Raw genomic sequence first — 14,970 nt, 5'->3', positions numbered from 1 at the left:
ATATGTTGGCCACTCACATTATGTGTTATTTGCATTTTAATAAAATGTCTTGTCTAGGCGAAATGGGACGACTTGGTGAAGGGATGAAATGAAATGCAATTTAAAGTGAATTTGAATGTCATTGTTTAGTCCCACATTGGAGAGAAAAGGAGGTTCGATTTGGGAGAAGGTTATAAATAAGTACCTTGGGCTTCATTTGAAACTATCCATGAAGATTATAATGAAGTGCTGCTGAAATGTTGTTGGAATGCTTCAAGGAATGCTTACCTCCTAGACTGTATGCTTAGCTTCTCGCTTGAAAGATAGCGATTGGTTGAGATTTGGGACTATTCTTCACTCAGAAGAATGGATGGATTCATTGCAAAGTGTGTTCGAGTTTTTCTGATTTTGGAGTGTTGTGTGTGTGTTCCAGGTTGCTGGTTTTGGAGTGGCTGTAGCTTATTTTCGTTCATATCTTTCTGCCCGTGTGCCCATTCATTTAGGGTATTGGCTCATTATTTCTCTTTGCTATAGGCGATCATATCTGTAAGTTTTTAGTGCCTATCTTTGACCCTTGAAATTTTAAATGCAAATCAAATTTTCTGCCTGGCCATACCCTGCTGTAATTGCCTTGGGATGTGTAAAAAATAGTTTGGCGTCTATTTGTTGTGTTTTGTCAGTTCTAGCTTAATCGCCTATCTCCTAGCTTTCATTTGCATCTGATTTGGGGTCATTCTGTTGAGTGTGGTCAAAGTTGTGAGCATTTTTGTGAGTATTGTAGTTGCTGGTCTGCCTATTTCCAGCTTGTTGTTTGCATATCAGATTCTGAAGTAGATAGTGAGAAGTGTGTTTTTTTGGAGTGATTAGTCTTTGGTGGTTTGGAGTGCATATCTTATCATTTGCAGCGATGGACAGTGTTGTTCTTATTCTAAAAACTCTCGTGCTATATATTGTAAAGCTGACTAGTAGTACTAACAACTATTTCTTTCTGGATTGTAACACATTACCCACTGAATAAGTGGAAGAGGCTGACTTTGCCGCCTATCTTATCTTGTTGTAATACTTTCCTCCCGCTGAATAAGCGGTTTAGTAGATTGTAATTTTCATTATTTGTCTTCCCGCTGAACAAGTGGTCAAGTGATTGTTGCTTATTTCAGTTTCTTGGATTCTGTAATTAGTTGGTCATACCGCCATACTGCTATTGAAATTTCTAATCACCTATTGGATAAGCGGAAGGGGCTGGCTTGCCGCCCAACATTGTAATTTCCAGTTGATTGTTGAAGCTAACGATCCCCTTATCGCTATATGCTCTCGCCTTCCCACATGGGATCTTGGGTTGCTTTTCAGTTGTTTTTTGATTATCATTTTCTAATCCTAACGGGTGCTTGTAATGTTCGTAACTGGAAAAAAAAGAAAAAAAATGTAATGGGATATTTCAAATGCAGTGCTTAACTTTGTAGTCTGAGGTAGAATCACGTAGGGATCTGATGTGTAGATGTAAAATGTTAGCCTGAAGATACATTTAAGGTGAAGGGGTGGATCAAAAGGGTTGACTTGGGGCACTGTTGATTTGTGATGGGTCATACACAAAGCATGATAGTCTGAACCCTCTTGATAGAAGCTCTGAAAATGAATCCCTTATTGGAGCCACAAAACTTTGACCCTTAAAGAACCATGGGATTTTTTATAACATCAAAGATGTGCATCTTTGAAGGTGTTTCCTCAGGTATGAAATTGAAGCATATTTCTTGCAATCCCTTTTATAAATAATGTGCTCTTCCACTGACGCTGTCTCTAGCTGAAGCCTTGCAGAAATGTCTATTCACAACCTTGTACATTGATCAATTTGTCAACTTATTAGTGTATATTGATTTTCAATTTTATGATACATGAGTGAACTTGCTATTTGTAAGAAAGGGAATGATCAATTGGGTCATTTTAGTAAGTTTAACTTGTAAAAAGCTAAAACGTTTTTGAAATCATTTAGTACAAAGGTTCATGCATTTTAGTTTCTTCAAATTGTGGGCAGTTATGTGTATCTATGTAATTAATAAAAATGAAATTTGTGTATATAATACATGTTTATATTTTACAAGACCCACAAATTGTTACAAATTTGAATAATTCTCAAGATTATTGTTTCTCATATATTTTCAATTTGAATTTGCAACTCTGCAGATGATTTTATATGATACACCTGGAGTGATACAAAAGAAAGTGCACAAGTTAGATTCAATGATGATGAAGAATGTGCATACGGCAACCATAGGTGCAGAATGTGTTTTGATAGTTGTTGATGCTTGCAAGATTCCAGAAAAGGTATGCTTTCTTTGTATATGTTGGCACAGTCAAAATAAATTGTGAGTTGATGTTGATCTTTAATTGATTTGAAGGTTTCCATGGAGATTGATAGCCTGTTGGGAGGAGATATTTCACAGACAAAGGAAAGAATGCCAACATTGCTGGTATTGAACAAGAAGGACCTTATAAAACCTGGTGAAATTGCAAAGATAGTAGAGGTAAACATCTGTGTTCGCAGTGGTACAAAGTTACAAACATAAACATTGCTTGTGTAATTTGTACTTTCTATATTTAGCTCCAAGGATGTGAACTTATTTGAGATGATCAGTACTTTTTCCATTTTATTTACATATATGCTGTCCATATGTTATAACCAACAAATGGAGTGTTTTTCCACCTCATAGTCGTGTGCCATACGCAGTGGTATGGAAAATTTGGTGGTGCAGATCATATTCTGCCCGTAAGTGCCAAATATGGTAATGGAGTAGAGGATGTGAAGAATTGGATTGTTTCCAAGCTGCCACATGGACCACCATATTATCCTAAGGTGGGTGAATCTTTCAGAAGCAATCTTCGTACTGCTGACCTTTGAATGAAATTTGAAAATTTTGATTCATTCAAATTGTGCAATTCTTTTTTCAGAGATAAACCAAGAGCACAAAATAGCATAGAATTCATTAGGTCTGTAAAGCTTTGATATCTTTCTTGATGTTTGCTTGACACTAGTATTTTAGACATTATATATATATGTTACATTCACTATCTTTATGAATTCTACCGGTCCTGGTTTGCTCAAAATTTTTTGGGGTTGGGTTTGTTTTGTGTTCGTCCATACAAAACATATAAAAATTAGAAATATATACATATTTGCAGCAGTAATTTAGTTAAAATACCACACAAAGCATCATATATTGTATAATAAACAAAATTACCCTAAACATAAAAAATATTAGAATGTCAATTAGTCAAACCCGAATGTCATGATATATATTATAATTAAAAAATAACAATTTCAAGTGTCAACAAGCAGCTATCACCTATCAATCATCATCATATGAGTCTTTAAAAATATCATCATCATCCATATTAGATGATGTAGGCATTGGTAAATTAGAAGAACCACAAACAGTGCCACTGGTATTGGCACTAGCACTAGCAAATACATAGTCAGAAAAACTATATACTCAAAACATAATAATAGGTATTGTACACTAACTATAACATGCTCCCCCAATGAAAAAGGTCATCTAGCAGACAACAAGGAAAACAAGTAAACGTCAAGTAAGATTGGTTCAATTTGATGATGATATTGTAGATGAGGACCTGTAGGTAAACTTGGAAAGCACAGTTTGCAAACTTGGACTTGGAGAATACTTGATGGGGGTCTAGGGGGGATGCCCCTAGTGTGTTGAGGGGTAGTGCTCCTCATGGAGGTGTAACGGTAGCGCCTCCAACGGGGTTGAGGGGCAGTGCCCCTCATGGGGGTTTGGGTATAGTGCCCCTCACGAGATTCAGGGGTAGAGCCCTTGGTGTGTTCTTTGTAACTGTACAAGGTGGGGTCAAGGGGCGAAGCTCTCACCACCAAGCCCAAATTAAGATCTTCAAAACCACACAAACCTTCATGGTGCACATCATTTTGCATTCACTCACAATAAAAGAAATGACTTTGTTTTTGCCATTAAAATGCTTTGGAATCCATGTTTTAGGATTTGGGGGTGGTTTTGCATTTTTGGTCAAAATTAGAAGTCAAATATAATAATAATTTTTTTTTGCAAATTTGTTGCCTAGATGTGAAAACCCACCAAATATGTTATCGGTTTGCTTGGGTTCGTCCAGGACAAACCCACAAGTCTGGAGCAAAAACTAGATGGCCCCTAGTGTGGACTAGATCCAGACGTGTATTTGGGCTAGATCAGACCTAAAACCAGTAGGCAAAATCCAACGAACTGGTAACATAGAATTCAACAATAGATTATCTATTTTTAAGCTAATTTAAACTTCAAGTCCCATGGGTTGGCTTTTCTTTCTATGCATTTTCTTTTTAGCTTTTATTGTATTCTTCTATTTTCAAGTGAATAGTTATTACAATGTTATAGTGACCAAATGATTAATGGAAATATTTTTATATTATCTTTTAGTATATTTATTATTTTATGTATGGCAGGTGAATAATGCTGCTTACATTTTCAAGTAAATAGTTGTTAGCATTGGTTACCAAAATTGGCAAATTTTTTTGATTCATCGGCATCGGATGCTGTGCTATGCCCTCTTGAAAAAAAAGGTGCAATTTTTTGGTATTTTAGGGTTTGAACAAATCATTGATCAATTTCTTACAATTCTTTGGGAGAATTATCTGAAATTTTCTTATTTTTCCCATTTTTTTTAATTTTGTTTTTTTCTGATTTTTTTTCCCTTTTTTACCCTAACACGAACCTAGACCTGATATTTTCCTAGTTAAATCCCAATAAATTGAAAAAATATTTATCTTTTGCTTTCCAGATTTATTCCTGAGCAAGATTTTTGCTACTATGGTTGTTGAACTTAGAATGGTTGCACTGACCAATGATCTAATGCAAAGATTGTGGTGATGAAAAGGGTTTTTGTGGGAGTGCTTTAATGAAAGATCCCAACTGAAATTTTGCACAATCTGGTATGTTTTTTTCTGGATTTGGTTTCTTTGCCCAGCAGTTAGAATTTTTGGTTTTTGAGGTTTTATGCTTTTTGATGTTTTTGCTTGAAGTTTGACAATAAAGAATGTAGAATAATTGCAATACAAGAAAGAATGACAAACTGAAATTAAGTTACAGAACTCTGAATTATTCATCAGCTAATTACATTTGCAATGAATGAATGATTTTAACAAATGAAGCCATGGATTGGCCTACCAATGGTCCAAGCTTATCTAGTTGAGCCTCCTTATTGAGCTAGAATGAAAGAATGGCTGATGTAGAAGTCTTATCAAAGCAATAATAGCTCCAAATGGCTTTATTACATTACTAAAGAATTACCAAAAACAAATTGGAGGAAGAACTTGCACTGCAATTTGAATCCTTGACCAATGCCAGGCTAAAACCCTTGAATTCAAGGTGCTTTCCCCACAAAATATACGTATTGCTCTCACAGTTGATTAAATAGCTAAAGTACCTGGTGGACTGCTGTATTTAACCCTCAACAATGGATTCTGAGCCAAAACTGACCCAAAACCTTCATAATTATTTTCTATGGATCCACAGGCAAGAAATAATGGTACAACTGTGTAATGTCCCCGTTTTGGGACTTGGGAAATCCATTTAAATAATTAAGTTGTCAAAACATAACAATTTAAATGACAACTTAATTTAATTATTTATTAATGCAGATTAAAGTGATTTTTTATGTCAATGTCGAATTATAAAGTCAAGTCACATTATAAAGAGAAGGGAATTCCAAGAGACAGGCAGTGGGCGAATGAAGAGTCATAGGATTGAACTATTTAATAACTTGGAGAGGCTCATTTTGGTATGCTTGGATTTATGTTTGGAGATTGTTTCTTTGGAGAGTTTCTGGGAAGCTCTAGTTTTCAGTAGGTTTGAGGACGCAAACCCTCGAGCTTAGAGGCAGTGGACGGAAACCCATTGTCAGTTGGAGTTATCATTCAAGTGGATCACTTTATGCTTCAGGATTTATTTACTGGTTATCCACTCAGACTATGAGTTCTGTAGCTACAATTGGATTTTTTATGTTGTTGCTCCTTTAAGGAATTTGAGGTAATATTCATATTTAAAATTCAGGGAGTCTGTTAAAATCTGAAATTTAATGATTTTCAGTGTATTTTGGTGAATAAATTGAAATCAATTATATGCAAAATGTGTGTTGAATTTCTGTGGATTGTCTGTTCAAATTTCTGGAATAAATATCCCCCTAGGGATATTTCAAGCTGGCCCTGGAATGTATGATCTGCAAATTTGGAAGCAATACTTGCTGGAAAATGTCTGATAACTGCTCAGATCTATAGGGTCAGACCTGTCAAAGCTGCAAATGGTGGATTCCTGCTGAATACTGACTCTAATATCCAATTACTGGTCAAATAGTGCTACTATGGTGATGCTGGAAGTGTGAAGTTTCGTCCACACAATCAAATTCTGGAGAGATTTCATTCCCCAATGGCTGCCCAAGCTGGTATGTGCTGCTGCAGACCTCCAAAAATCAAATAGAAGCAAAAATAATGAATTCAAGATCCCCAAAAATGAATCGCTTCCTTCAATATAAGCCTCCAATCCTCATTGAACTTCTAGAAGGCATCTTCAAAGATTCCAAGGAATCTTATTTCCTTCCAAAGTGGCATCTAGACTTTGACGGTGAGCCCATCATGTAAAAATCACCACTTTTTAATTATTAATAACCTACTAGGGAGAGGGCATGACAACTTTTAATATAAAGTTACTTATTCAATCACAAAGTAACTTATAAAGTTACTTTTTATTAACTTTTGCTAAATTTAGAAAAAGTTACTTTATAACATAATATTATAAAGTTTAATTATAAATGGCTCACCAAAGCAAATTTTGACTAAGTATTGGTCCCCTTTGGCTAACCCATCATCTCCAAACACTAAAGTTCACCCATGGAGATGGGCGACAGGTGAATTTACGCATTTGGATAGCAACTAGAGAAGTGGGGACATTACATTTAATGCACTCAATCCCGTATAGTTCCTTAGGTAAGCAAAATCCAAACCAATTATTGACAAACTAGTTGTTGAAAACGTCAATGACATGGTTACAATGGAGTAAAGTTTGAACAAAATATCTTGTTCAGTGGTTAGCTTTTAATTTAGTGGTGAATTATTAGTTATGGTAGTGGATGGTTCTAGAAAAATCTCAATTCTCCTTTTACAGGAAAATACTTCAACTTTCCAAGTAATTCAAATTATTCTATTAGAGGTTTGGTCACGTATTCTATTTATCTTTTTAAAATGGTCTGGATGCTTTTTTCTATATTACCTTTGAATGAGTTCCCTAGGGTGGGGACACCTTTCTCTTTTTTCCTTGGGCACTACTGTAGTGTGGGGATGGTCCTGTCACATTTTGCTATGGTGAGCAAGTAATAACTAAAATATCCCCTATGCATTGTCTAACCAAAGGAGAGATAAGAACATCCCTTTATTTTTTGGTAATGTTTTATTTGCACCAGGAGTTCAACTTCTGTGCAGAACATTTTCGTTCCCTTTGTTAATCTTAGAGGATCCGGTTATTACTGAGAGGGGGGGTGAATCAGTATTAACAACAATTTCAAACTTAAAACTTGAACTTATAAAACTTCACCAAATCAATCATAAACCAGTAATAAACTCTTTACCATTATCGGTAATCACTGATAACCAACTGTTAAACTGTCTAACAAAACTGCTCATTAAGTGTTCATCAACATGCATAAACTGAAAGTAAATCAAATCAACACATCAGAAACATTCACCACATGAACACCATGTTTTTCACGTGGAAACCCAAATAGGGAAAAACCATGGTGGGAATTGGTACCCACCAGCCCGATTAGAAGCTTACAAAGATGCCCTATTAGGAGCAGACCCTATTAGGAGTCACCCGGTTAAGGGATTTAGATGATGAACCCTGTTAGGAGCTTTGACCTTTTAGGATCAACCTTGCAAGAGGATTTAACACTCAGATGTTGAGCTACCCGGTTAAGGGATTTACAATGTAAGGCTTGTTAAGACCTACCCGGTTAAGGGATTTTGACTGCTGCAACTATTAGGGAACAACAGTGAATGATCTGGGTATAACACTTAACTGCTTGCTTGATCAGATCCAATTCTGCTCCAAATCTGCTATACTCTGACAAATCTCTCACACTCTGGTTCAGCTTCACACTCTTCTCAAAAACCACCGACACAACAAACATCAACTGTACCGACCTAAATAACCTTTACAACTTAGTCGGTTACAAAACCCTAAGACTTACAACATAGATCATCACAAATCTTTACAACTCATTACAGATCAACAAATGGATCATTACAATCAATTACAACTGTTGAATGGTCACCGCACCTGGATCTGATACACTTTCAAACCTTTAGCTCTTTCTGCTAAGCACTTCGCACATTCCCGAGAAATTTGCTCTTGATCGTGCCAAAATATCATTCAAACACTTCACGTTGTTTCAGCCACGTCATCACCAAGATTACTTGATGTAGATCACCGTCAAACCAAAAATCATTACCGGTTAAGAGAATTCTTTACCGGTCCTTAAACCCTTCTTAAACCCTAGCAAAAATACAACAGAAGTCATAAACATGACTTCCGGTAACCAAAATGTGATGCGGTTCCGGTTAGATACATATTACAATGATACAAACTCACATTCCAAACCGCAACACTTCAATCATCACCAATCGCCAGATCTAATCAAAACATTTCCTCGTTTACCAGTTAAGGTCCTAATTCCTTGTTTCTTGTTTCTTTACCGGTAAGTTCTTTCCAGTAGACCAAAAAGACTAAGATGACAAAATACAATATAGTAAACATCAGTTGCCATCAATGACAACACAAATAACTGATCAAAGTCATCCAATCATGCAATCTCAATCTCTTCACCACAATGTCATCACAAATAGTCCTTTACCGGTTCAGTCATCATTCTTCATCTGCATCAGTTATGCCAATCATGCCAACATCCTTAAATATAGTTAAAATGACTAACCCCTAACTAATAGTTACACTAACACACAAATAAAGACAAAAGGACTTCTGTCCTGCAAGATCTCCAAAAATAGAACTCGCAACATATGTAAACGAGGAGTAGAAATTTTGAGAAAGTGACTGTTAATGAGAAAGTCAATTATTTATGATTATCAGAATTGTATAATCTTCCATGCATGTTTTTGGATTTGTTTATCGCATTAAGTATGCATTTTCCGACTTTCAATATTTAATAGACATAGTTATTTTGTCTTTTATATATGATCTTTCTCAATCCAGTCCTATAGAATTTGGGGTTGCTCTTCATCCACCCTCCTAATCTGGCCCAAGATTTCCTGTTCTCCAATCCTTGAACTTCTGTGGAATATAAGCTTCGTAAGACTTAACTTTGTACCCTAGATACAAGGGCTAATTTCTAATTCAATGCTTGGTCATGCTTTCAAGGAGTTGATAGATACTTATATTACAATAAAGGTCTATATTCATCTACTGATAGATGAGCTTTGGTTAGAGTATACAATGTCATGGCAATTTTTTTAACTATAAGAAAATTAAAAACTTTCCTTATGTCTGTAATATATGTACATTTCTGCAATCTAGCATCAGAAAATGCATATCTTTTTAGTAAGATCAAATATTTGCGCCTAAGAAACACAGGTCTTCAATATTATTTTCCAATGCTTCATGTATACAAGGTATTACATCTTGATTTGCAGCTCATTGATATTGACTCTTTTTTCTTGCTTTATTGAGTCTCCTTTATTAGCTGCAATAAGTTGATCTTCCATTAGTGGCTGCGGTACTTTCATGTTTATTTTGTTGAACTTTCTTGAGCATGAGACTCCTTGATCCTTAATGAGCCTATTTTTCATGGTTTTCTTTTTTATTATATCTGTATGTTTCTTTCAATTTCTCTACCACAAGTTGATATTTTGTTATTTAACAGAATAATGTTTTTTTTGTTTTTTGATTGTTTTTTGATATATAATCTTCGATATCTCTTGTAATAAGATAAATCTATAAGAGGTACACTAGAGTAAATACCTATTATTACAAATTTTCGCATCCACTTTGTAATTTGTATAAAATAAGAAAACTACCAGAAGTCTAGGGCCACCAATGTCAATCTCAACATACATTTCATTACAACAGAACCAGCACTTGCTAAATGGGATTATACACTGCATGAGATATATTTCATATTAAATAATTGAACAGTCATTGACATCAGACTAGTAAAACGATTATTTCCATCACTCTGTTAGCTGCATCTTTGCCATTGGATAGAGATCTTGAAGCTTCTGCTTGTGGCTTCCTTTGTGTTTTGTTCTTGGGTCAGCAAATATTTTTGATCCTCTCGTTCTTCACAATAGTTTTATGTCACTGATGTGTGCCTAGGAAATCTACCAATTTCATAAAATTGATTGTTTGGGTCATTTGTGCTGCTATGATCTTTGGTGCAGCAATGACTGGTCATATCTTGTTCTTGTCTTTTTAATTTTCTTCTTTCAATTTCATAAAATGTCGCATAAAAATGCTCAGGTTGTAGTTTCCAAAAATCAAGTAGAAAGAAGAGAATATTTCAACTATGAAAAACCCTTAATCTAATGGTTGTGGGACGTGATTTCAGAATTTCTGTGCTCTAAAAAGTCACCTTGCAATTCCCATGATGGCACAAAATTTAAAGAACAAGACTGAAAAGGCTCCTGGGACTAGAAAAAAATCTATGTGACCTTGATTCGTTTTGTGTGATTGCCATGATTGTGAGTTTTCTGTTTCCCACTTTTGATGTAACCTTCCATGACTTGCAACATTTCTTTTTGCCGTGTCCTGTTTACTTTGGCATCCACAATTTAGTGGCTAATTTTGGCCCATGATTTTCTTTTCGCTTGTTATCCACGGCCATTGGAACTGAGAACTTCTCTTCCTATTTTCTTCTACAAAGCATGCTGGCTCTGGTACCAGTACTGGTATAAGCAGAAGAATGAGATGAGAGAAGAGGCCTGATCATATCAGGATGAGATTGCAGCCTTATATTGTTGAGAAATGTCTAATAATAGACAACAGTTACAAAGGCCATGAAGATGGTGGTTATGAAAGAGCAGAAACAAAAAGATATGTAATCATGTACACTATTATTCTCAGTATTCTAATATGATACAAATATATCCTGATATAAACTATAAATGGTAAGAATGTTGAATCTGCAGCTGTCATAGTTAGATAAATAATATGAAGACATTTGGATGATAAAGAACTGCTATATAATGAATTTTTTGTTGTTGATTCTTTCACATCTGAGCAGGAGGTAATTGTTTGTTGAAGGATTTATGATAGAAAAAAAGAATGAAATTGTTTAATAACCTTGATCAAAGTAGGAACATTTCCACTTGCCTGAGTTGCTGTTCAACAAAATGAGAAAGACCCGTTTTAGATGAAAATAATGGACAGGATTAGAAACCACTGCCATATGGATGCCTGTTGTGTAATCATAGAGGGTTCAGCAATATGTAAGGACTTAAGTGGTATCTTTGGATACACAGTTTTATTTTCTAAATAATTATATTTTGGAAGATCCTTTTGAAGACATACAGTGTTAATGAAGCATTGAAGACATAATTATGTTCATTGTGGACTTGAGATGATACCACCAAAAAGCATCCGTCTCCCTACTCATGGTAGCACATATTGGGATTGCTTGTATGAGCTTGAAGTTATCTTGAATATCATCACTTTCTATTATGGTTTTATTATTCTATCCATGTGTACATCCCTGTTTAGTATGTGTTCAAATTCTGATTTGTATTTACCAATGTCATGGACGTTAAAGAAGAACTTGCCCCCAGAGCATATTTACATTAGTAAACTTGTGCCTCTGATATGTTATGTGTCGAGACCTAGGCCATCAGCATGCCTAGGTATGTTAAATGGGGGAGTGAAGATATTTAAGTTAATGCATTGTTGCCAGAGAAGGCAGAATCTCAAAATATACACTGCAGCATTAGCTGAATTTTATGCACTAAACTATCAATTTCTTCATTTGATGGTACATAGGCTCACCATTTTCCTGGAGAAGTTTAATTTTTTCGTTGTCATATGATTCCTAAAAAAGATGCTAGTTAATTTACCCCAAAAATTTTACTAGTCGTCTTAAAAGTATAACATCCATACAAGAAGCACCAAATTCTCTAAATTAGCTTGCACGTTCAATCTTGATTTCTTTCTGGTAAAAATATTTGTGATAAAGACTTAAAGTGTAAACATGATAAATCATTTTGTTTGTTAAGAGATTATTGCTAAAGTCATATATAAATGTGAGGTAAATGTAACTTATCATTGCATCTCAGGCATTACTAGCCATCCAATGTTTCTCATGATGTTAATGCTGAGGGATATCTTTGTTTTATGGCTTAGTTAAAGTTAGACTGTTGATGTATTGTTATTGTTTTTAAAGCAGTAGGTATACTTTATTATTGCATTTCATGCACTATTCACCATCTAATGTTTCTCATGATGTTAATGCTGAGGGATATCTTTGTTTTATGGCTTAGTTAAAGTTAGACAGTTGATGTGTTGTTATTGTTTTTAAAGCAGTAGGTATACTTTATTATTGCATTTCATGCACTATTCACCATCTAATGTTTCTCATGATGTTAGATGTTGTGGTAGATTTCTTTGTTTATTGGCTTGGTTAAGGTTAGGATGCGGATGTATTTTTATTGTTTTTAAAGCATAGGCATACATGACATCTGTCTGGTGTTCAAATCTCTGAAATTTTTGATTTCTTTATTTGGGTTTAAGGACATCATCAGCGAACATCCAGAAAGGTTCTTTGTTTCTGAGATAGTACGTGAAAAAATTTTCATGCAGTATCGGCAAGAAATTCCTTATGCATGCCAGGTATGTGCTATTGGAGCTTTTGATGCATCCTATGCTGAAATCTGCAAGTAATCAACAGATTCTTTTATTCAGAAAAAATCTTGAAGTGCAAAGCATGTTTATGGCTATTAAATTTTAACAGTTTAGGTTTCTCCTCTTTTATTTGGAAGAAAACTTCAAGTGCAAACCATGTTTATGGCTGTTAAATTTTAATAGTTTATGTTGATACAGTGCCCATGGCTTATGAAAATCTATTTATTTATTTTAATGCTAAAGTATTTGTAAACACTTACCTATCTTGGACCAATGCAGGTAAATGTAGTCAGGTATATTGCTCGGCCAACATCCAAACATTTTATTGAGGTTGAAATTCTTGTTGAAAAGGAGGCTCAAAAGATCATTTTGATTGGGAAAGTAAGGAAAATTTGACCTTTGTATGGTTATTAAATTTGAGTTTGGCACTCCAGTAATAACAGAAACATGCTGTCTACTTGAAGTATTCTTATTCATGACCACTTGATTTCAGCTGCAATTATAATTACATTTTCTAGTAATGTTTACAAATCATCACTTTGTGTATTGCTCCTTTAAGTCCATCCTAAGTCGAGTTAATTCAATTGATAGAATTTTTGTGAGAACCACCCTTTTGATTTCTATATCTCACATGCCTGCACTCTTGCTAGAAATAATTGAGCATGGAATAGAAGGGACAATGTGCTGTCTGGTCCAAGTTTTATTGCAATGCATGTTTACTCCCTTATCTCATAAAAGTAGTACTTGCATAAAGAAATATAAATATTAAATAACAATGCATACTAGGTAGAGTAATAGTTATTTATTTTTGTTAAGTTTTTACATTGAAGTAGATTAGGGATGATTAAGCAAAACTTAGATTAGTTTCGTTTACTGTGAGAAACCTATTTAAAGAACCTGATGGTTGTGAAATAGAACACAACTGTCAACAACTACTAACAACTGCCACTTGATAACTCCCCACAAGCCGCTAAGTAAATAATACATAGTGAGTTATGACCTTATTAACAAAACCTAACAAAGGCACTTTATGCTAACTACATTGCTCCCCTAAAAGAAAGAAGTCAGATTCCCAACTAACAAGCAAAGATCACAAAAAGAAATCAACTAATATCAAGTAAAGTTATACAAAGTTGAGATGGCACTGTCAACAAAAAAGTATCTTTCAATTGATGCTTCCTCGTGCAGCTATAATAGCTTGGTTTTTACTCGAGCCCTTGACAAAAAGGAATGTTCCTCAATGAAAAATCAATGAAGATCCTACAAATGTGTAGTGTCCCTTATTCTATAGGCTAAAATGCATCAAAAAGGAAATTAAATTTAATTATTTAATATTATTACGAAAAGTTTAATTAAAAGGTAATATTAAATAATTAATAAATAAAGTGACTTCAGGAAATTAAGATTAATTAATGTCACTTAACTAATCCAGGTAACTGTGCGGGAACTGCCAAATAATTTTATAAAATGAACTTTGGGATTGATATTGGATATGTAATTGATTATTTCTCTCATTATTGACTCTGAGGAGTTTCTCGGAGTTGCAGTCTCGGGATGAAAACCCTGGGGATCTTGGGATGGATAACACAGATTATTCATTGATGTAAACGGTTGCTTTTCATTGAAATTGATGGGGTCTTCCAGGAAGATTGATTTCAGACATTCAGCCTATTGTAGTACAGGTTTGAGAATTATTGGGTTGCTTTAATATTAATTCTGATGGAGTTTTTCATGTGGGGCTCTATAAGCACTCTGCCTGCAAGCTACATTTGGTTTGATCATATATTCTGATTATTTCCTGGAGCAATTATTTCTATCAGTATTATCTATATGCGAGTTTATAGGGCCGACCATTTTTGGATATATAAGAATCCCAACCCAGTTTAATACAGTTCTTGCTTTTTCCCAACTGAGTTATTTTGTCAAACAGTTTACACTTCACATACATGCTGATTTCAGATTTCAGATTGCAACTGTGAAAAATTATGTTGATTGTATGATTCTTTGTAATTGCATACATCTAATACTCACAAGTGATAATAATCAGACCATCAAGCGGAAATGACTGATCACAGTATGA

General features: G+C 34.7%; 1 protein-coding gene across 2 annotated transcripts in view; it reads left to right on the top strand.

The window, feature by feature from the left end:
- Window positions 1-14,970, top strand: part of LOC131079255 (GTPase ERA-like, chloroplastic) — a 140,966-nt gene that overhangs the window by 100,299 nt on the left and 25,697 nt on the right. For both annotated transcript variants that reach the window (XM_058017157.2, XM_058017158.2), the window contains exons 3-7: window positions 2,158-2,298; window positions 2,373-2,498; window positions 2,702-2,827; window positions 12,780-12,878; window positions 13,170-13,271. In XM_058017157.2, the coding sequence (XP_057873140.1) occupies window positions 2,158-2,298; window positions 2,373-2,498; window positions 2,702-2,827; window positions 12,780-12,878; window positions 13,170-13,271 (594 nt within the window). The remainder of the gene's footprint in view (window positions 1-2,157; window positions 2,299-2,372; window positions 2,499-2,701; window positions 2,828-12,779; window positions 12,879-13,169; window positions 13,272-14,970) is intronic.

This window comes from Cryptomeria japonica, chromosome 4 (assembly GCF_030272615.1).
Source record: "Cryptomeria japonica chromosome 4, Sugi_1.0, whole genome shotgun sequence".
NCBI lineage: Eukaryota > Viridiplantae > Streptophyta > Pinopsida > Cupressales > Cupressaceae > Cryptomeria > Cryptomeria japonica.
This window is presented reverse-complemented; position numbering and strand designations above follow the sequence as displayed.